At 50.9% G+C, this 23,485-nt stretch overlaps 1 protein-coding gene across 2 annotated transcripts; it reads left to right on the forward strand.

The window, feature by feature from the left end:
* Positions 1–15,195: 15,195 nt before the first annotated feature.
* LRRC55 (leucine rich repeat containing 55) lies at positions 15,196–22,498 on the forward strand. Of its 2 annotated transcripts, XR_005597435.1 has the most exons (3): positions 15,196–16,058; positions 18,178–20,792; positions 22,109–22,498. XR_005597435.1 is itself a non-coding variant. In XM_039533683.1 (2 exons), the coding sequence occupies exons 1-2, from the start codon at positions 15,389–15,391 to the stop codon at positions 18,411–18,413; spliced, it is 906 nt and encodes a 301-aa protein (XP_039389617.1). In that variant the 5' UTR covers positions 15,196–15,388; the 3' UTR covers positions 18,414–22,498. The 2 variants fall into 2 exon arrangements, 1 of the variants encoding a protein (XP_039389617.1); XM_039533683.1 differs by having other exon boundaries at positions 18,178–22,498.
* Positions 22,499–23,485: the final 987 nt, after the last annotated feature.

Here is a 23,485-nt window from a genome sequence, read left to right on the forward strand (position 1 = left end):
TGCCAGTCCCAACCTTGACTTGCAGGTAACAGTCAGTGAAGCCCAGTTCCTGAGTTCCCCCAAAGACATCTCTCTGCAGTGACTCTGTGACCCTAGCAGCCTCCCAGTGCTAGAGGGCAAGCAGCTCACTGGTATCTGGTGTTGAATTTCAGCTGGCCTAACCAGTTCAGTGTCCCCCAATTTGTTAATATCATAAAGTGTATCTGCTATGTGTTGTATAAGGTTTTACTGGAAAGCCAGTAACACGCTGATCATTAATATTCTTGTATGGTGTCTGTTCAGTAAATGACCCAGGGACCATACTGTGACATTCCCCTCTGGTGTTATCTGGACTGGTGGTCTGCTACGTCACATTAAGGGCACTAAGCATTAAGAGTAGGTTAGATAAATGTCTATCAGGGATGGTCTAGACACTATTTGGTCCTGCCATGAGGGCAGGGGACTGGACTCGATGACCTCTCAAGGTCCCTTCCAGCCCTAGAATCTATGATTCTATGAGTCACTCCAATCCTTGACTCTGGGAGCCAGCCTTACCCTGCTCTGCTATGAGAACTCCCACTCCTAGGCTGTTCACGCACAGCCTCTAGCATGTAAGCTGCTCCTTGGATTGTGCAACCAAATGTGCATTGCTTTGCATTTATCAGCATTGAATTTAATCTGCCATTTTGTTGCCCAGTAACCCAATGTTGTGAGATCCCTTTGTAACTCTTCACAGACTGCTTTGAACTTAACTATCTTGAGTCATGTATCATCTGAAAACTTTGCCACCTCACTGTTTATCCTTCTTTTCAGATCACTGAATAGGATGAGCACTGGTCCCAGAACAGATCCCTGGGGAACCACAGGCTATTTACCTCTCTCCACTGTGAAAACTGACTATTTATTCATAGCCTTTGTTTCCTATCTTTTGACCAGTTTCTGATCCATCAGAGGACTTTCCCTCTTACCCCATGACTGTCTATGTTGCTTAAGAGCCTTTGGTAAGGGACCTTGCAAAGGTTTTCTGAAAGCACAAATACACTAGACCACCCTTGTCCACACTCTTGTTGACACCCTCAAAGAATTCTGTTTTTATAGGGATTCGTCCTTATACAAATCTATAAGGTTTGCTTCATTCTCATGTTTGAAGTGATAATCAATCACTGTTCTCACATCTGAAGTGATAGTCACACAGATGGCACAGCAATGACGGCTTGTTGCTATCTTGTTCTTCGGTTCTTCACTCCCTCCCCCATCCTTGGGGCAGTTGTGGGTGGATTCAGGTGTGCCCTCTGGGTTATCGGACTATCTCACCCAGCCAAATGATCCTGGGGTTATAATTCTAAGGCTGGCACTTCATCCTTTTATTATCCATCCAAACATACATCCGCAATCACACTCTATTTCCTCTATTTCACTTGACATACTACCTATCACATCTACATTTTATTACCTTCCATCTTTTAACATAACCATTCTAAAAATCATTGGGGCATGACAGACTTCAATAAGCCCATTCATACCACTTGTTACATATGAGAAGAAAACAAGCAAGATTAGAGTGCAAGAAGTGGGGGGGTTAAATCTTATTCCTGAGTTTCGGAAAAGAGAGTTGTAACAACAGCTGTCCTTAATGGTTCTCTTATCACTTTAGAACAGAGTTCTTGTCTTGGGATGTTCTTCTACAATTAACACAGACCTTGTACACTGACAGGCCTGTTTCAATTAGCACAGCCTCAGCAGGCTGGCTGAAAGACGTATTTCTTTCTAATGATCAGGCCAAATCCAGGGTTTGCTCTGGAATCATTCTTTCTTACATTTTCCCAGAGCAGGAATGTACCAATTATCACTTTTAATCCAACACCCATCTGTAAAATGGGGGTAATGATACTGACCTCCTTTGGAAAGTACTTTGAGATCTACTGATGAAACAGGCCTCATCTCGTGAGCTGCTTTGGAGTTGTCGCTATGATTCTCTGGGTGTAAGAAGGGAAGTGACACGAGAGCTAGGCATTATTAGTATTATTACTACTCAAGCTCAGTGTTTTCAGTAGAAAATTGGACCCTGGGCCAGAAGCTGCATCTAAAGTCAGCTATGCTCACAGTGGTGAGGAGGGGGGTGGGAGCAGGCGGAAGGGGTCCCAGACATCCAGGGTCCTGAAATAAGGGAACATAAGAATGGTTGCACTGGGTCAGACCAATCATCTATTTAGCCCAGTATCCGGTCTTCCTACAGTGGCCAATGCCAGATACTTCAAAGAGAATGAACAGAACAGGGAAATCATTCAGTGATCCATCTCCTGTCATCCAGTCCCAGCATCTGGCACTCAGTGACTTAATGACACCCAGAGCATGGGATTGCATCGCTGACCATTGTGGCTAATATCCATTGATGGACCTGCCCTTCATGAACGTATCTAATTCTTTTTTTAATCCAGTTATAGTTTTGACCTTCACAACATCCCCTAGGAAAGAGTTCCACAGGTTGACTGTGTGTTGTGTGAAGAAATGCTTTCTTTCGTTTGTTTTAAACCTGCTGCCTATTAATTTCACTGGGTGACTGCTGGTTCTTGTGCTATGTGAAGGGGTAAATATCATTTCCTTATTCACTTTCTCCACACCAGTCATGATTTCACAGACCTGTATCAGGTCACCCCTTAGGGTATGTCCACACTACCCGCCAGATCGGCGGGTAGCAATCGATCTATCGGGGATCGATTTATCGCATCTTGCCTAGACGCGATAATTCGATCCCCGCCGTGCTCCCCGTCGACTCCGGAACTCCACCAGGGCAAGAGGCGGAAGCAGAGTCAGCGGGGGAGCCGTGGCCGTCGATCCCGCACCGTGAGGACAGCTGGGAAGTTGAAATAAGATACGTTGACTTCAGCTACGCTATTCTCGTAGCTGAAGTTGCGTATCTTACATCAACCTCCCCCCCCATCAGTGTAGACCAGCCCTTAGTCGCCTCTTTTCCAAGCTGAGCAGACACAGTCTTTTTAATCTCTCCTCATATGGAAGCTGTTCCAGACCCTCAATCACTTTTGTTGCCCTTCTCTGTACCTTTTCCAATGCTAATATATCTTTTTTTGAGATGGGGCAACCAGAGCTGCACGCAGTATTCGAGGTGTGCGCACACCATGGATTTACGGTGTGGCAATATGATATTTTCTGTTTTATTATCTGTCCCTTCCCTAATGCTTCCAAACATTCTGTTGCCTTTTTTGACTGCTGCAGCACATTGAGCAGCTGTTTTTCATGACGACGCCAAGAAAGAAAAGTGTGATAATAAATAAAAAGTGTTATAATAAATAAAATCAGAGCTACTATCACAGGACATTTATACCCCATTTCTCTGATTTTTTTAACTTCCCCTTTCAATATGAACTACTTTTCCTAGTGGAAGGACACGTTACGGAAAGCTCCACGGCACTAGTAAATGGAGACATATAACCGCAATAAATCACTGCAGGTTGTGCATTAACAGTATAAGGACCTACGCAGAGGGAGTCAGCTATGGGATCACTTGGCGGATGGCTGGAGTATACATTTTCTATAGTGAGAGTACTGCAAGCCAGGGAACAAAACTGTAAACACTGTATATGATGGAAACCATGTATTTGGTTGTTATTACTACTTCAGCCAGGGGGTGCTGCTGCACCTCCAGCACCCCTAGAACTTGGTCTAACCATCTTAGGCCTTTGCACAAGTGGCCTCACAATGCACTTTATTGCACATCATAAAGGCAGCATCTAGAGGCTTCACGTAAGATCAGGGCCCCATTGTGCCAGGTGCTGCACGTGTAGCAAGAGACGCTCCCTGTCCCAAAGAACTTGGTTCTACACAAGGCGGACAAAGGCAGGATTATTATTCCCGTTGTACCCAAAGTCACTGTGAGCTTGTGACCAGGCTGGGAACCGAAACCAATTTCCCGCATGCCAATCCAGAGCCGTAATCACACCTCCTTGCATCCTCTCCCAGCTGATCTTTTCAGCTGTGCAGCCTCCTTGCTGTAAGGGGGCCTGGCCTGCACTGCAGAGGAAACAGATTCCTACAGGGATACACCTAAACGGGGAACTCCCACAGATGGATTCCCTACTGCTATTCATCCAGTGGCCCATCAGGTGGCACTGGAGCATCACACATGGTGGAATCCACTGTTTAAAAATAACAGACTGACAAGCAGTGCACAGAGTGGAGCCCACAACTCCTGCGGCTTGCCTGCTTCTCACTCTGTGTGCATGATCACTTCCACAACCCAGAAGGGCACATTTGTAGCAGGGACACTTCTTACAATTCGTGGCAGGCCTGGGAACTGGCAGGAGGTCCCATGTGTGTATTCAGTGGAACTTCAGATTTGAAAAACCACCCAGAATGTACATTAGATCCTCCCTTTCAAACCCAAAGGGGCTCTGTAGTGGGGTGACCACCCGCTCCAGTCTGGAAGGGGTTGGAAAAGCCCTGCAGAGGGCTGGGGCTGGTAAAACCCTGGCTGATTGGGGGAAGTGGCTGCAGCTAGGGCCACACCCCAAACTGAGCAACAGGGCCTTATAAGAAGGCCAGGGAAGCCCGAAGCAACAGTCTCTCTCTAGCTGTAGAGGGAGATTGGCCCGGCTGCAGGGAGCCAGAGACAGGGCACCTGAGTAGAGCAGGTCTGGGGAAAGGCAGAGGAGCTGGGGAGCTCCAGCCTGGAAAGATGCCTCAGTGTATGCCAGTCATTGTCTAGCCCCTGTTCCCTGGGGCAGGCTGCAGTATCAGCCACTCATCACTAGCAAGGAGGGTTCAGACCTGCTGCCTTTGCCTACCCCGGGCTGCCCTCTGCAACCCCCAGTACCTGTTGGCCTTGTGCTAGGCCACAGCCTGGGGCTTTCCAGGCTGGAGCTCCCCAGCTCCTCTGCCTTTCCCCAGCCCTGCTCCACTCAGGTGCCCTGTCTCTAGCCCCCTGCAACCAGGCCCTTCTCCCTCTACAGCGAGAGAGAGACTGATCCTTCCGGCTTCCCTGGCCTTCTTATAAGGCCCTGTTGCTTAGTTTGGGGCATGGCCCCAGCTGCAGCCACTTCCCCCAATCAGCCAGGGTTTTACCAGCACCAGCCCTCTGCAGGGCTTTTCCAACCCCTTCCAGGCTGGAGTGGGTGGTCACCCCACTACAGGCTCCCTCTGCATCTCTTCTGCGTTATCTCCTCCTCTCGCTCCCAGTTCTCCCCAGGGACTGACAGCTGCTGTTCAGCCAGGCGCAGCACAGGATCTGGAGCCCACTCTCTGCTCCCACTGCCTGGCTGCTTCAATTGCAGCCTCCTGCTGAGCATTGCAGAGAAGCAGTCGGTGGGGAGCCAGTGCTGCTGAGCAGCCAGAGCAAAAGCCTCTGTACTCTGAGCATGACATGGCTGCATCTGCCTTAGGAAACATGGACTGGGAACGCAGAACCTAGGACTGTCTCACCTGAACCAAGAGTGTTGGCAGCTCTGGGGACAAGGGCAGGGAGCCAGTGTGGTATTGAGGACAGAGCCCCTAAGAGCTGAGCACAGGGGCTGGACTGGGTGACCTCTCGAAGTCCCTTCCAGCCCTACATTTCTATGGGTCTATTGGGGGCAGGGCCGGATTTCCAGTTAGACACAGTAGGCACGTGCCTGGGGCACCGGCGTTCTCGGGGCACCTTACCGCTCTAAAATGGGTTGGGGAAGGAGGGGCTGAAGATGCTGTGCCTAGGGGCATGGAAGGTGTAAATCCGGCCCTGGTTAGGAGCAATGGCAGATTAGCCAATGGGTCCCAGCAAATTAAGGGGCCCCAGAAAAATGGGTGTCCCATCGCCAGCAGAAAAGGGCCAAGGTCCAGGTGCAGGCCGGGTCTGGACACCAGGATGTCAGAGTCAAGTGGCAGAAGCAGCTAGTGCCCGTAAAACAATCCTAAGCCAGGGAAGCCCCAGTGGCACAGACAGCTCCCTATACCTCTGCGTGGCGTAAATAGAAGCCAGGGCCAAATAAGGGCCCTTGGCATTTTGCTAATCAGCCTGGACTCACCTCTGCTCTGTCCTTTCCCCAATTGTACAATAGAGCGGTGGGGAAAGGGAAGAGGCTACACCAGTGTTTCCGAAATGAGTGACTGTCAGGACATCCTCTCTTGGCGCAAACACTTAGAGCTGGTCGGGAATCTTTTGACAAAATTTATTTCATTGGAAAATGCCGGCTTCTCAAAACCCAAATCATTTGTGGGAAAGGTTCCGTTTTGCTGAATTTCCCAGTTTTGAATACAGTTTGAAAAAAGAAAATTTAGAAATTGGTGAAACATCCTATTTTGACATTTTCAAACTATACATTTTGGGGGTTGAATTCTTTTCATTTTGAAAATTAAGTTAATTTATAGTAAAAAAAATATAAAAGAAAAAACGATCTAAATCAAAATGAATCCTTTAAGAATAAACCATTTTGATTGGCCCAATTTGAACCTTTCGGGGGGGTGGTTTGAGATTTCAACTTTTTGTCCTGACTCAGGACAGGAACATTGTTCATAATGTCAAAAATTCTCATGGAATGGGAAATCTGTTCCCGTCCAGCTCCATAATGCCCTCAGCAGTGAACTCCCCAGCTTCAATCCATCCCTATTCCAGCATGGAATCTAGCAGAGTGACTCCAGATTGTGTCTCCTTTATCCTGGGGCTTCCAGTTTGCCCTAAATTGTATCTTGTTGCCATGGCCACTATGGGTTTTGCAGCAGCTGGAGAACAACTACGGTTTAGGAACCTCCCACTCTGGCCACACCTCTTCAACCAAGCCCCTCCTCTGCCCTTCCCCACCCTCATCCATCCCAAAGCAGGATCTGTATCAGGAGCTCCTGCAAGAGGAGGGTTGGCTCCACATGAGCCAAAGAAGTCCCGCACCAGGATGTTCTGCCTCTAAGCTTTTTTTATTTTTGCTCTTTTGGGGGGAGGGGGGGGAAGTGGGGTGATTATTTGTTGTGGTGAAACAGACCTGGAGTCCTTGGGTCCCTGGAACTGTGGTTTCAGATCTGGTCATGGTACTGAAATAGTCCTGTTCTCCTTGTTTGATGATATCCTGTTGGTGATAGACAAAGATCAAGTGTCCATTCTGGCTTTCAATCAGCTGTCTCTGAAACACTGTTGACCTGGCTGTGGACAGTGGGATTTAGTCACCCTTCTTTTTGGCACTGACAGGCCCCAGAGGCTTATGTTGGGTGACTCGTCTTCTGCTCAGAGGATGGCCTTGTGCATATAGTGCCACTGGTTCTTCTTCTGCCAGACCTACTACTCACTGTACATGATAGGCCACTGTAGATGATCATGAGATAACTGGCCACTAAAGCTGGATGGAAAACAAGGAATTCCATTTCACAAACAATTTCGAGGTTTTGGAACTTGATTTTATTCTGATGCAAAACGGACCCACATTTTTTGTGAAAAAACGCAAGGGTGGACCTGCCCAGAATAGCCTGATGGCTATGGCATTCACCCAGAGTGCGGGAGACCCAGGCCCAAATCCCAGCTCCAAATTAGGGATTTGAACCTGGCTCTCCTACACACAAAAGAAGTGCTCTAACTTTCCTTGGCCCAATGAATATTTAATTATTGATACAAGGTGGAACAGCTCCAACAGGAGAAATTCAAGGCATGTCTTTACTCACCTAAGCAATGCTTCAGCACCTCCACTGCTATTTATACCCATGCTGGGGGGCAGGTAGAGTATGGATACTATATGCCACCATAAGGAGCAGGCAGTGTAGAAGTTCCTAAGAGAGAAACACTGGCTCTATAGCCTGGTGATTAGGGCACCTCCCTGTGATGTAGGAGAGCTAGGTTGAAGGCCCTGAACCTTGAATCCTGCAGTGTGAGGCTCAGAATCTCATCCACCTTCATTACAGATCTTGCCCTGGCTGACGCTGTTATCAGCTACCTGGAAGTCACAGTACTGCCAACTCACACAGTAATTGGTGCATTTCCTGGAGCCCCAGCTGGTCAGGCTTGGGAATGTGTGTGAATCTGAGCTTTCATTTTTAAAAGGAGGGATGGGGGAGTGAATGTTTCTAGCCCTTTTGACTGCAGAGAAAAGTTTAAACATGTACCCGAAGTGCAGCCTAAAAGTTAAAAAAAACCAGAAAGCAAATAAAATCACCCCAACTTTGTTTCATTTTTTTTAAAATCTCATGATTTTTTGAGGTCTGACATGAGTTTTGAACATTTGGATTTAGCAATACTGGTAATAGGAGCAGTTAGGCTGGGCTGAGCATTTGAACATCAACATCTATATGGCACGTTGCATTCGTCTTTTCAGTGTGCTGCCTTTTCTCTACCCTGACTTCCTTGATCTTTGGCTCCTAAATCCTGAATTTGGAGACCTGTGCCTGTAACCCTCCTCCTCCCACTGAGCTGTAGGGTAAGGAACATGGGAGACACTGAGGCCTGGTCTACACTAGAAAGTTATGCCAGCATAGCTATATTGGCTAGGAGTGTGAAAAATATCACATCCCTAGCTACATAAAAACCCCAGAGTAGTTGCAGCTATGCCAACAGAAGAGTGCTTTCTTGGCCTAGCTAACGTTGTTCAGGGAGGTGGTATTACTACACCAGCCAAAGGCACATAAGGGCTACGCAGGGGGCTGTGCTGGCATAGTTATACAAGCCCGGGCTCTGTAAGCTAGATATGGCCTGAGACATGTTACACTAGAGTGAGATTGCTCAACAGAATAAGGAACATGATCAGCAGAGCCAGCCTGCTCAACTGAATGAAAGCCAAGATGCAATGAAAGTTAGAGGAGCAATTGCTGTCACTCAGGTGGTGCTTCCAGGCCCATGTGTGTCTGGGCTTGAGAAGAGGCTCTGAGCATGAGGTTTGTTAGCAATTGTCTTACCACCTGGTGACCCATAGTTCCATTTCTGTCAAACAGAGGTGGCTTCTAGGCTGACTTGTTCCTATGACTCTGGCATGTCCCACTGCAGACGGCCATCGTAAAGGCTGCTTTCCTACTGGTAATCACAAGCAGGGTTGGTTGCCATTTTTTTTAATGGAAAATTGGATTTTTGACTAAATAAATGTTTGTTGCAGAAAGCATCTGCTTTCCTCAAATATTCCTGTTTGTTTGGGGGGTTGGGGGGCAGCCTCCGGAAGCTCGAGCTGGCATAGCCGCCCCAGGAGTGGAAGAGTAGGCAGAGCATACACAAATAAATACTAATAATGACAGCAATAAAAGTAGCAGAGAGCAGTGTGTTTGAAGCAGCCGGTGCTGAGTTTTATCCCTAACGAACAAGATTTAGCTAAAATATCTGCCTTTATGCCACCCACCCCGTGGAGCTGCCCTTAAGGCCTGGTGTGATCTGAAATGAAAATAAGCACCAATTAATGCCTACCACAGGGAGAGCTCCATACACAAAGTCGCCCGGTCTCCAGGGGACTTGGCCATCTGCCTGGCAGCCGGATGCCAGCAACTGAGCAGCGAGAAAACAGAGGATGAGACACCCCAGGAGGGCGCCAAACGCACACAGGGAAGGCAGAACAACAGCCTGGGTGTGCCTGAGAAATAACCAACTCAGATGACCCAGGAGGCTGCAACAGGCCATCGGGGGAGAGGAAGGTTGCAAGGGGAAAGCCAACATGGGTTGGAGGTGGGGGGGGGAGGACAATAGCCCTCTTCAGGCTGGCTTTCCCATGCCCAGCCTGTGTGCCCCCTGTCACGGAGTCACCGGGGTGATGCTCTGGAACTACTCCATATGAAGCCAGCCAGGACTCTGTGGGAGCATGTCTCCTCTCTCTGAGCATACTGTCGCCAGGGCAAGAAGCGTACACAGCTTCCACCTTTCTGGGTCTGACCTGAGAGCATTCAGCATCCCCTTCCACCTGGGCCCTTCCCACAGTGAGTCCACCCAGGCGGGGCTCCTGGGGAAGCCAGAGGCCCTGCACCCCAACTCCCCAGTCATCAGTGACTCTCAGCCAGCATGTAGAACAGAAGGTTTATTAGTCAACAGGAACACAGCGTAGAACAGAGCTTGCTAGCACAGAAATCAGTGACTTTCAGCCAAGTCCATCTTGGGAAGTCCCAGGCCAAACGCCCTGGACTCCCCCTCTTCCAGTTCCCCAAGCAGAAAGCCCAGCTACCAGTGATCTAACCTCCCACACCCCCGTTGCTCCTCCTCATCTTTGTCTCGCTTCCTGAGCAAAAAGTCACCTGGTCGTCACCTGGTTGCATCCCCCTCCTGGGTCTCAGATTACGAAGGGCACTGGCCATAGCACACATACAGGCAGCTGGAGCAGCCACACCTGCCCCAGAGGGTGTCAGCCAAAGTCATCACCGAGGCATTGGTGCAGCATACAGGGAAACTGAGGCACACACAGTATTCGTGCAAAACAGTACAACTCACATAGGCTTACATACAACATAAGAGGGAAAATCCCCCTACGTCACATCTCGCCCCCTTCGAGACCGAACTGAGCAGGGTCACTTTAGCCAGCGACCTGGGGAAGTTCAAGCCCTGCTCTCCGGGACAAAGCATCAGCTATAACATTTGCACCCCCCTTAACATGGATCACGTCCATGTCAGAATCCTGGAGAGGCAGACTTCACCTCAGGAGCTTGGCACTGGCCCCTTGCAGCTGGTGCAGCCACGGCAGGGCGAGTGGTCAGTGTTCACGCAGTCAAGCGTTGCCCAGATGGCTCTGGCTGCAGCCTTTTAAGAGCCACCCCCAGGGCCAGGCATTCCTTCCCTATGGCAGCATAGCTCTGCTTCCGGGGCAGCAATTTCCTGCTTAGGTACATGATGGGGTGTTTCTCCCCCAATTGCATCGGTGTGCATCGGCACCACGCCCAGCCTAGTGTCTGAGGTGTCGGTGAAAACCATGAAGGGCTTGTCAAAGTCTGGGTTTCCCAGCACCGGGCCCTTGACCAGATCCTCCTTCAGCGTGCAGAGAGCCCTCTGGCACTGCCTGGTCCAGGCCAGCTTGTCTGTCTTCTCCTTCTTGCATCACTCCGCGATGGGAGCTGACCCAGAGCTAAAGTGAGGCAGTGCCCCACCATCTCAATAAGGGCCTGGGCCTGTTTCTTAGTCTGGGGTGTGGACCAGTCTCTGATCACCCCCATCTTGGCCGGCTCTGACATTAGGCAGCTGATCCCCACCTTGCACTTCCCAGCTTTTACAGTCAGCCCTGCATCCGGGAGGTGACCCAGCCCCCTCTTCACCTGGGACACATGGTCCTCCCAGGTCTGGCTAATGACACAAATATCATCAATGTACGCTAGGGTAAAATTCTCCATCCCCCTCAGTAACTGATCCACCTGGCGCAGGCAGGTGACTGGAGCCTCCTTGAGGCCGAAAGGTAGGACCAGGGATTTGTACCGCCCCAAAGGGGTGACAAAAGCAAGTTTCAACCTGGCATCTGGATCCAAAGGCACCTGCCAGTAGCCTTTGGTGAGATCCCTGTTCGTAGGGTACCGAGTCCCCCTCAACTTGTTTAGGATCTCGTCAGGCCCAGGCATGGGGTAGGCACCAGACACTGAGCTTCCGATAGGCCACACAGAATCAGATCAACCCATCTTTCCTGGGTGCCAGCACCACGGGAGAGGCCCCGGGGCTGGTGGATGGCTTGATCACCCTAAAGCCAGCATGTCTCTGACCTCTCCCTCCAGGGCCTGGGCTGTGTTCCCAGTTACTCTGAATGGGGAACACCTGATGGGAGGGCCGGCTCCCATCTCCACCCAGTGGACAGTTTGATTAGTGAGCCCAGGCCAGCTGGAAAACAGTTGTTGGTACGAATGCAGCATCTCTCTGATCTCTGCCTGGTGGGCAGGGGTTAGCTGGTCAGAAAGGGGTATTGATTCTAGCAAGGGGCCGGCTCCGGTCTCAAAGAGACCCACCAGGGGATCTTCTCCCTTCTCCCCGTGGCCACACATGGCCAGTACCAGCCTCTCCCTGTCACAGCAGAGCTCCATCATGTTGACATGGTACACCCGGGCTGGGCAGTTCCACCACATCATTCTCCTCATTCAGCTGCTTTATGACCTTGAAGGGCCCGTCGCAGGCAGCTTATTCTTCCTCACCTCTTCCTTCCTGGCCCTTCTTTACTCATTCTCTGCTTCAATTTTTTTTCCCCATGTCTCCCCTTCTTCCCCCTGGCCTCTGTCTCCACATCTCTGTTTGCATCCGCTTTGGCTCACTGCTCGCTCTTCTCTCTGCCTCCTCTACCCCAGCCTGTCTGCATGTCACCCCCCACCCCACTTGTGTGTCTGTCTCTCTCTGTGTCCTTAGGATCCCCGTGGGTGGCATTGATTCCCCCCCCCCCACGTTTGCTTCCTCCATTTTCCTCTCTCCGCTCAGTGGGGTCTGCAGCAAGCTCCCCTGTTGCTCAGAGATGTGGAGGCAGTTGCTAAGAGACAGTGCCACGTCAGTACCTGGCCCTCGAGGAAAAAAAAAGAAAAGATTGAGAGAGAAAGGAGGAGGAGGAGGAGGAGGTGGGGAAAGACCTGGATGAATTAACAGACTCAGCAGCAGCTGCTGCTGCTGCAATTCAAGGAGAGACACTGCCATTCCCTCCACTTGTCTCACACCCACTCCTCTGAAGAGAGGGACGGACAGACGCACGGACTGACAGGGAGAATGGCAAGGGGGAGCTGCCGGGGTGCTGCCTAAGGAGCTAGAAGCCACCGAGAAGAGGAGAAGGACGCCTGCCGGGCTGAAGAACATGGGGATGCCCAGGAAGAGGGGAGATACTTGTCTGCATCGCAGCTGCTTTGCGGATCTCCTTGGGCCGGAGTGAGTATCTGGCTTGTGCTAACTGGGCGGAGTACGGGGGGAGGGAAGGTAAAGGAGATGGAGAGGGGGCTGGGAGTGAGTGTGCAGGCTGGGTGTGTCCTAAAGGGCGGCAGCCAGCCGGGTGTGTGTTTGTCCTGAGGGTCTGTGCCTTGAGGACAGGGCGTGGATGGTGCAGGAGGGTGAGCAGTGGCTGTGTGGCGGTAGGTGTGCTGAGGCCCTAGGGGAGAGGGGCACCTGCCTGAGAAGTGGGGGGCAGAGAGCGCTGGAGGGTGGACTGGTGAGCGGCTTTCCTGGCCGAATGGAGTGGGGCTGGCAGAGGTGCTGTGTTGGGGAAGGGGGGGGGGGTTGAAGGGAAGGCAAGGTGGGAGCTGGAGCACAGGAGGGCGTGTCCCTGGGAAGAGCGATGGAGAGAAAGAAATATGGCCAGACAGGGCGAGTGAGACAGGAAGGGAAGGAGACTGACACCGGGACAAAGAGACTGGAATAGCGGAGTGTTCTTCAGGTCACTGATGGGCCTCAGCAGGGGTGGAAAGCGGCCCAGGGCTGGAAGAGCAAGGGGTGGCATCAGGGGCTTTTGCAGAGCCTGAGGGAGGTCGCGGGTTGGGACAGCAGGCAGCCTGCGGGGCAGGATCCAGAGGCACTGGCAGAGCTCTGGGTGGAGGCCTTGGATTGACAGAGTAGGGGATGATGCAGAGCAGGGAGGAGCATTGCCAGGGTGGTGTGGGGTCCAGGCACTGCCAGAGCAGTGCAGGACTGAAGGATCAGAAAGGTTGACAGACACTTCATCTCCGAATTAGGCTCCTGCTTTGCCCTTGGCATGTCGTGCAACTTGAGGGTCTTTTATCCAAGGTCAGTGAGGTTGGAGCCCCATTTCCTTAGCTGACTGGGCCTTTACCTCTTAATCCGTGCCTAGGGTCGTGGGGCTTCAGCAGAGCTGCATGTGTGTGAAGCGAGCCCAGGGCAGGGCAGGACTGAGGGTCATCAACAGAGCAGGGCTCAGCGGGGGGCTCAGAGCGGAGATAGCAGAGGGCTGCAGGTTGGGATGGAGAGGCAACGGCAGAGCCCTGGCTGTGGAGGGGACCCGAGGCTGGAGAAGCAGGTCAGAACTGAACGGCACTGACAGAGCTGAGTGGGGTCTAGTGCTGATAAAAGCAGGGGGGGGTGGAAGAAGAGAGTGGGACTGAAGCAGAGTGAATAAGGTGAAAGGACAGAGAGATGCAGACAGGCGGTGGAGCTGAACAATAAGTTAGAGAGACTGTGAGGTGATTCCCTGCCGTTCCCTCGTCTCCTCCCACGGCTGGAAATTGAAGTGAGACAAAATCAGCCTGGGAATAAGGTGCACATTTCTAACCGTGAAAGTAATTAACCATCGGAACAATTTGCCAAGGGTCGTGGTGGATTCTCCATCCCTGACAATTTTTCAGTTAAGATGGGCTGTTTCTCTGAACGCTCTGCACTAGGAATGGTTTGGGGGCCATTCTCTGGCCTTCGCTAGACAGGCGTAGGGTGACCAGATGTCCCGTTTTTAAAGGGACAGTCCCGTTTTTTGGGACTTTTTCTTATATAGGCGCCTATTATCCCCACTCCCCGTCCCGTTTTTTCACAGTTGCTGTCTGGTCACCCTTGACAGGAGGTCAGACTAGATGATCACAGTGGTGATCTGGCCTTGGAACCTATGAGTGTATGAACACACCAGCTGGTTGATAACCTTGTTGCTGAGTCTGATTCCTCTGTTTCCTCGGCAGGCCATGCAGCTGGAGCCCTGTTTCTGCCTGCTGGGAGGGAGACTGGGAGTGAAAGATAAATCAGCAGCTGATATCCCAGTACTCCAGCCCCCTCCCTTTCCTCCTGGAATCCCCACCCCACAACATCCCAGTCCCTCGGGCCTCTCCCAGACTGCAGAAATCACAGCCTCAGAAAGGGCTCGTTTCCAACCTTAGTTTCTCCTGATTGTCCCAGGCACAAGCCACTCAAGGAGTCTATATCGTTGGGCTGAAGTTGAGGCCTCCAGGATTTTGACCATCCATGCGAAGAACCTATTATCTGGATTTCAAATGCCGTTCCTCTGCTCGGGCACTAGAGACCTATATGACTCCAGGAAAAGGCCCCGTGGCTCCTGCTGAATCAGAGCTGGATTCGCTTTGCAACTAAAATAGACCTTTGGTTTCAGTGGGGTTAAATTCCTTGGCTTGGCCCCATCTCAGCTTCAACAAGACAGGAATTCACTCCCCGCAGACAAATGTGTGAAAGGGAATGAGAACGTTGTTTTCCTGGGCTCCAGCCATTGTCCCAAGGGTGCTGATGAACTGGAAAAAAAAATCCCTGATTTCAGTTGCTTTCCTCCCATTTTTGATCACTTGAAGGACCAACAGAAGGGGTAGACTGATGGATACAGCTACGTTTCTTTTTGCTCTCCACTTCACACCCTTTAAAGGGTGACGAATGGGCTACTAAACCGTTGTCCGAGGAGTCGGGACCCTGACGTTCCTGGCCCACCCTTCACGTGCATGGTGTGCTAGTGACAGTGGCCTTGGCATGTGATAGACAATGGCTCTAAGGCCTGGCCTTCCCGGGCAGCCAGCATGTAGCCACCTTCGTGCATGAGTGACTCCCACTTACTCCTTGTTCTGCCTCCGTGCGACATGTTGCTCGTGACCAGCTAAAATGGGCACTGGCTGCACTTGGCTGTGGGGCGAGGGGCCCGTGTCCCGCCGCTCCTCCGCCATGCTCCTGACCCCTTTCCTGATTGCCATGGCAATGGCCGTCTCTGAGGCCAGCGCCAGGTGCCCTGTCCTCTGCACCTGCCGCAGCCACGTTGTGGATTGCAGCGGGCAGCGGCTCTTTTCAGTGCCCCCCGACCTGCCCCTAGACACCAGGAACCTGAGCCTGGCACATAACCGCATCACCACCATCCCGCCGGGCTACCTCACCTGCTATGGGGAGCTGAGGGTGTTGGACCTAAGGAACAACTCCCTGGCCGAGCTGCCCGCCGGGCTCTTCCTGACTGCCAAGCGACTGGCCCACCTGGACCTGAGCTACAACAACTTCAGCCACGTGGTCGCTAATATGTTCCAAGAGGCCAACAGCCTGGTGAGGATTGACCTGAGCCACAACCCGTGTCTGCGAAAGGTGCACCCCCAGGCTTTCCGGGGGCTCGCCCAGCTACGTGACCTGGACCTCAGCCACGGGGGGCTGTCCTTCCTCAGCCTGGAAGCCCTGGAGGGTCTCCCGGTGCTGGTGACTCTACAGATCGGTGGCAACCCCTGGGTGTGTGGCTGCACCATGGAGCCGCTCCTGAAGTGGCTGAGGAATCGTATCCAGCGCTGCACCTCAGGTACGTGGCACAGGGTGGGACCGTGTGTGAAGGGAAAGGCCTCTGTCTCCTCCCAACACCAGCCAGAGGGTCAAAGGCAGGAGGCCCAGATCCAGAGAGGAACCTGTTCAGAGTCCTCTACACGGGGCGCAGAATCCAGTCCTGGTGTTCTGCTCTAGTGGACTGCAATTAGAGGCCACTCCAGGAGGCACTCCCTGGAGGTGTAACCCCAGAGTCCATTTCAAGTGAAACCGGATAGGCCCTCCTAGAATAGCACAGGGGAGGCTGCAGGTCAGGCTCGAGGCACGTTGGCAGAGCTGTGTGTGGAGAGAACCCGGGGCTGAGATGGAAGGAGGCTGTAAGTTGGGACTGACGGGCGTAAACAGAGCTGTGGGAGGGGGACAGGGGGGAGCGCAATGCTGGAATAGTAGGCCGGGATGTGGATTGGGACCGAAGAGCATTGGGATAGCTGTGGGGGGAGCCCAGGCGTGGAATAGCAGGGCAGGCTGCAGGACTCGATTGAGGCGCGTTGGCAGAGCTGTGTATGTGTCGGGAGACATGGACTGGGATTGCTGAACGGTTACGGGAGGACATAGGGTAGGGGGATTAGGCATAGAAGAGTGGTTGCTGCAGGGCAGGAGAGAGAAGCACCGAACTGGGTGGGAATGGACTCTGTTTGAACCCACTGGTCTTGCAAGGTGTGGCTTTGCCTATCTCTGTCTTTGCAATGGCAGATTCACAGTCAACAATGGGACCCCATCAATCTGCATTTCCTCCCTGTCCTCCTGCCCTCTTTTGATTCTTGTGTTATTAGTTAGTTCCTGCCCTTGTTGCTGATCACCCAAGCTGCCGACTGCAGGAGCTGTGGTGGGAGGGGATATTCTTCCCAGAGTTCCTGCAGCTGCAGTAGACCCTGACTCCATCTAAACACCCTCTCTCAGGTCTGAGGGTCCCCTAGTATTGCTGATCCTCATTGCGTTCTCCAGTGAGCCCTCTGATTGAATAACAGCAGCAATTGCTGTGTAGGGCTCTCTCCTATCCTACATTTGATAAGATTTCCCCACATGTAGGACTTCAGGATAATAACACACTTGAGTCTGATGCAACATCATTATCTGGTGACCTTGTCTCATGAAGTCATAGAATATCAGGGTTGGAAGGGACCTCAGGAGGTCACCTAGTCCATTATGCCATTTGGAGACTAGTGATGGGAATGCATTGTGCAAAGGGGACATACTGTTGTGACATTGTAGTTCTAGTGAATTTATCTACCCCCATCAGATTTGCACCCGTCTGCCTAGTGTCATGGCACCAGGGCCAAAATTATCCCAAAACACCCAATAATTTGGAGCATCTCCAATTTTGGGTGCCCAGTTTGTGTCCCTGATTTTCAGAGGCAATGGACACTGCAGTTCTCATGGAATTCAAGCAGAGATGGAGGTGGAAAACCAGGCCCCATGTATCTCAAGTTGAGCACCCAAAACCTGGAAGCACCAAAATTGAATGGACACATTGGAGAGTGACATTAAGAGGGTGCCGTGTCCTGATGTAATCACCCTTGAGTTGCATCATGGTGATGTTGAGCTGGGTTGAGTTCCATGACCTCATGTCACAGTTGGTTTGGCAAGATCTCAGCTTTCAATGCTACCCCATGGTGACGTTACACTCCAACACAGTGTCACAGCTGTAGCTACTGGTGACATGCTGTGACATTATGATAGAGGGTTTTGACTGGCATTGTGCTGCAGTTGTGCTGCATCATGACTACATTATGAACATCACCACAGCAACCTCTGACTACCCCAGAGGACAACACTGAAATAGGATCATCATTACCATCCAGAAACTCCAGGCAGAAGAGAAAGCTACTAACAAGGATTATACTTTGTGCCTTTCATTCAAAGATCTCAAAGCCCTTTACAGAAGTAGGTGAATGTTATTAGCCTCCTTTTACAAACGGTGAAACTGAGACACAGAGCAGCTAAGTGACTTGCCCAAGGTCACACAATGAGTTTGCATCAGAGCTGGGAACAGATGGATATTGGACCTGCTAGAGCCAATGTTACCTGTGTGGGGTAAAGGGATAATTCCTGTGTATAGGACGTTTTCCTTTCTCTCATCTACTTGTTTCTCATTGCAGATTCCCAGCTGGCCGAGTGCCGGGCCCCACCCGAGGTAGAGGGAGCCCCCTTGTTCTCACTGACAGAGGAGAGTTTTAAGGCCTGCCACTTGACCTTGACGTTGGATGATTATCTCTTCATTGCCTTCGTGGGCTTCGTGGTCTCTATTGCCTCCGTGGCCACCAATTTCCTGCTGGGCATCACTGCCAACTGCTGTCACCGCTGGAGCAAGGCCAGCGAGGATGAGGAGATATAGGTGCACGGTCCTGGCCACAGTGCCCTTCCCCCAATGGCTGGGGAGATGCCATTGAGAGCTGGGGCTGGCTGGCTGTGCTCCACCACAATTCATGCCCGGTGCTGTCACAAGCTGCTCCATCCTCTATCCGCAGCTGCAGCCGGCTGGGGATACTAACTCATCTCTGCTCCCAGTCCCTTCTGATCCCCCAGCTGCTATGCCCAGCAGGGCAAGGCCTGTGAGACAAGGAGATCTAGCCGTGCCTTGTACTAGCCCCTTCACACTGCCGGCAACATTGGAGACAGCCAACGAGCCAAGGCCCAACGCCACTCGCAACACGGATGGGCTGCCACAACCCACGTTGGTTGCCAGTTCTCCTCTTCACCATGTCCTGCACACTCATCCACCTCCACACATGCACCCCCTTCTGTGCCAGCACATGTGCAATATCCACCTCCACACATGCACCCCCTTCTATGCCAGCTCTTGCACCACATCTGCCTACAAACCTAAAACGAGGAGTTGGGCGGGGGAAGGGAATATATATGGCAGACGTCAAGTTGATTTGCAACAGCCGTAGCTCTCCAGGGTTGTACAGCTACGGCCCATCAGTTCTGTTTGTGGCTGTGGGGATTGTGGCCATGGACACTGTGGTATCCAGGGTTGTAGTACTACTAAGAGACCTGAGACGTGGCATCTCTGAGGGCCAGAGGGGCAAGTTTAACTCTGAGGAACGGCCCCACCACTGAGACGTACCATTGTATGGTTGGAGGAGATGCCAGAGCAAGAGTCTGCTGTTTTCTAATTGGTCCTTGGCTAGATGGCCATTGGTGTTGATGGAGATCTGCCTCTGAACGGTTCTCTAGATGCAGAGTCGAGAAGTCAATAGGTCAGGGGGACTCTAGAGTTTGAACTTGGTCTGTCGCTCAAGACTAAGGGTCAGGGCAGGAGTGAGGTGTACTGGCAAACCTGAGGGGGAAGTGCGAGATGGAGTAGCAGGGAGGCTGTGGGTTAGGGCTGAAGGGTGTCAGCAGAACTGGTGGGGGACCCCAAGGCTGGGACAGCAGGGGGGCCGTGGGTTGGGATTGAGGCACATTAACAGAGCTGTGGATGAGAGGTATCAGCAAAGCTGAGGGTTGGGGGGAGACCAGCGCTGGGACAGCAGAGGGCTGCAGGTCAGGCCTGATGGGCCTCACCAGAACAGTGTGTGAACGGGAAGCCTAGGACTATAGGTCAGGATATTAGAGGATTAGCAGAGCTGTGGGGGGAGCCCAGAGCACTGGAATAGCAGGCAGGGTGCAGTTGGGATTAAGGGGTGTTGGCAGAGCTGGGGGTGGAGAACTTGGGATAGCAGGGGGGCTGCAGGCTAACACCGAGGGACGTGAGCAGGGCCTAGGACGTGACTAGAAAGCTATGCCCCAGAGGAGGATTATGGTGCAGTCTCAGGACTGGAACAGCAGGTGGTGCTGCCGGTCAGGTTAGAAAGCGCTATGACAGTGCGAGGGGCTACTCTGTACTGGTGCTACACACGTAGCTCTAGCTGGAGCATGCTTTTTCTCCCCACTGTGGACATTAAAATCGCAGATTGGAAAACAAACCATCTGTTCTGCCCTAGCAACTGCTCTGCTTAGTCCGTCTGTCTCCACATGCTTTGAGCCTCTGGCATTAGCTCCCCAACCCATCCCTCCGCAGTAGGTAAGTGGTTATTAGCCTCGCATTATAGATGCGGAAACTGAGGTACTGAGCGATTGGCATGACTTTCCTAAGGCCACATGGGCATAGGCGGGGAGAGAACCCAGGGTGCCCAGCTCCTGCCATGCTAACCCCAGCACCCACAGCCACTCCCCAGTAACTTAGCTAAGAACTAGATCAACGCGACCAAGAGCATTTGGGGGACAATGGCTCATTTTTTGGACTAGCTCCACCCAACGTCAGCTGCCACTGGCGAAGTTGGATGTAACTTTTCTTTTGGAAGGACAATGCAAATAAAGGACACTATAGCCAATGCTCCCAGTGGAAGAGACTATCACCATGTCTTAGAGAACGCTGTGTGCTCTGATGTATAGCCAATGTATTTTGACACTTGTATATTTTTTATTTTTGCATAGAACTAGGACCAAACCTGATGCCAAATGCCACCAGAGCTTTCCAGATTATGTCCTTTGGTCTTGCCACCACTGGAAAGTAAGGAGGCTAAAATCTGTCCGTGTGGGACAGATCCCTTTAAGGAGTTGGTTTTTACATGGATGGCAGAAATCTCTGCAGCTGATCCAAACAGGGCTAAGAAATTAGAAGCCTTTAATCACAGGGTAGATTTACATTCCACTGTCATTCACACATAAACCCAGGTCCACAAAGGTTCCGGTCATCTAGCTGTCCAGAACTGGAAAGAGCACACAGGTAATGTAGCAGTTTCTCATCAGAATCATTTGCCCTCCTCTAGCCTTAAGCCCCCTTAATGGATTTCCTACACGTCTTAACAAAATGCACTTCTACTCTGGAAAATGACAGTGTGAGAATGACACCTTCTGATTCAGCAGATCTGTCCCTTAGGTGCATCAAATCAGCCAGTTTTAGTTGCTACGATAAGCTTTGGCTGTGCAAAGTCAGTGCACGATGGATTCCGCTCCACAAAGGAATTAGCAACTTACTTTGGTAATGCAGACATGCCTGGGTGGGTGGTCAGTAGTGGGGGATCAAACCAGGGAACTCTGGATCATCTCCTTTCAGTTCGCTTAGCCACCCCATTTATAGCAGCCCCATCAATCTCTAATTAGCCTAGTCACCACCAGAGGGGGACAGAGCCCCAAGTTGAACAGGCATTGCTTATACTTCTCTATGTTTAGATACTCATCTGTCCAGTTACTGTAGTACCTGAGAACCTCGCAATCTTTAACGTACTTCACAACATCCCCGTGACGCTAGGAAGTGGTATGGGTGGGAAGCTAAGGCACCAGGAGTTTAAGTGATTTGCCTAACATCAAAGAGGACTTGAGTGGCAGAGGAGGGAATTGAACCCATATTTAGTATATTCCTTATGCCACTCACTCTTAAATTGAACTTCACACCCCTCGATAATCTGTACGTTATTCTCTGATAACCAGAAACTTCTATGTTTAAACTCTGTACCATTCACCTATTTTAAAAACCCTTGATGGCAGTGGGAATGGCTCAGAAGTCATTGAGTCATATGGTCCACAGGAACATCCCCACTTCTCAGGCATGTGAAGAAGCCAGTCCATGTGGCTTCTGAGGGAAGGGTAGGACCTCCTCAAAGAACTAGCAAGGTTCCAGAAGAAGGGGGAACGGGTTCCAAAGAAACAGAAGCCAACAAGAAATGCAGGACGGATGAAAGGTGCAAGGATGAGAGGAGGCTGAGATGGACAATGAAACAGATCCAGAGGGGGGACATAGAGCAGAGAATCCCAGAGAGCGCTCATTGATCCAAGAAGAGATTGAGGGAGCCAGGGGATGAACTCTGGAGTGAGGGCAAGGAAAATGAAGAGATCCCAGCTTGACTCTTAGATCTTAGAGAGGCTGAGCTTGCGGAGCTGGCAGTCAAAGAGCTGATAAACTGAGTGTGTGACACATCCTCGCCTTGAAATTATAAACACAGACCTGCCTTCCCCACCCATACAGCAATTTGCACAGAGACACTTTCCAGAGTAGACCTGTACCTTGAGCTTCATTTTTTCCTGTGTGTTCATTGCATGTAGGTACAGTACATTGTGTGTGTGCGTGTGTGTGGTTTAACGCGTGCCAAGCTCAGAGAATCGGCCCCTGGCTGAGGGAAGGAGCAGCTCCAGCCCCTTGCATGCCTACTGCTGTCACTCCCTGGCTGCCGTGTCTGAGGGCTCCTCCAGCCCAAATGCAGGATCAGATGAGCCAGAACACAAGAGATATTTTTTCACATCTATTGAATTCTGAATGGGCCTAGGCCCCAATGCCTAATGTCAAGGGGAGTCTGATGTTTTTGCCACATGACAGCGCTAGAGAGTCAAGACCCTCACCACTGAGGGAATTGCTGGCATCCCTTGGGGACGAACCTGGTTGTCTTCTATTTTTAAACAAGCCTTTTCCACCCAAAAAATGGCCTTTGTTTCATTATTTTTAATCTGCTAATTTCTTATTATTGTCATTAAACCTGAAAACAAGACTATTTTGATTTCAAGTGTTTTCTTTTTTTCTCCCTCTTTTCCCCCAATTTTTTCAGCAGCAAACTCCTAAATTGCTCTACAAATTTTATATTTTTTCAACATTTTATATTATTTTCAAAGAAATCTAATAGACATTTTTAAAAAGTTTTCCTTCTTTTATCCTTTTTGCTTCCTTCGTCCTCCTCTTTTTCAGTGGGAAAAGAAGGAAAAACAAGGGGAAAGTTTTGGGGGGGTTTTTTGTTTTGTTTTTAAAGGCGAGGAAAGAAATCTAAATCACAAACATTTTTAGAACCAAACATTTTTCTACAAAAATGTATTTGATTTCAAAATTTTGCATTGTTCCCAAAAAACCCAGGAGTTGAATTTTTATTTTATTTTTCTTTTTTATCTCTCCCTTTCTCCTCTTTTCCCTCCCACCTTTCTTCAGTGGGAAAAGAGCGAAGAAAAGGAGGGAAAACAGGGGGTGGGGGGCGGGGAAGAGTAAAAAGAAAGGAAAAACAAAAGATTTTTATATTAAAAATGTTGCCAAAAAAATTGAAACCCGTGGAATGAAAATGAATCCCCCTCCAAAACATTTTTGGTCATTTTTCTGTTCAGCGGGAATCCCGAGCCAAGTCTACACTACAAAATATTGGCAGCACAGCGGTGTCGGCTAGGAGTGTGAGGGAAAAAAACACCCCTCGCTGACATAATTATGCCTTCAAATCCCCCCACCCCACTCCTGTATAGAGCAAGCGAGAGCATTTGCCAGTTTAGCTTATGACATTCAGGGAGGTGGGGTTCCTATGTTGGCACAACTTTTTTTGCTAGTATGTGCCAAGTCTCCACAAGGGAGCTGTGCCTGTCTAGCTATACAGAGCCATTGTACTAGACTAGCCCTTTCTTTCGCCAGACCTTCATTGGGCCTCTGCTTGCAGAGCAAATCCTGAGAGCTGG

Source organism: Mauremys reevesii, linkage group 4, assembly GCF_016161935.1.
Source record: "Mauremys reevesii isolate NIE-2019 linkage group 4, ASM1616193v1, whole genome shotgun sequence".
Lineage (NCBI taxonomy): Eukaryota > Metazoa > Chordata > Testudines > Geoemydidae > Mauremys > Mauremys reevesii.

Coding starts and splice junctions, on each gene's coding strand:
- LRRC55 (XM_039533683.1), top strand. CDS start 15,389: ATGGGCACTGGCTGCACTTGGCTGTGGGGCGAGGGGCCCGTGTCCCGC. Junction 16,059..18,177: donor TATCCAGCGCTGCACCTCAG/GTACGTGGCACA, acceptor TTCTCATTGCAG/ATTCCCAGCTGGCCGAGTGC.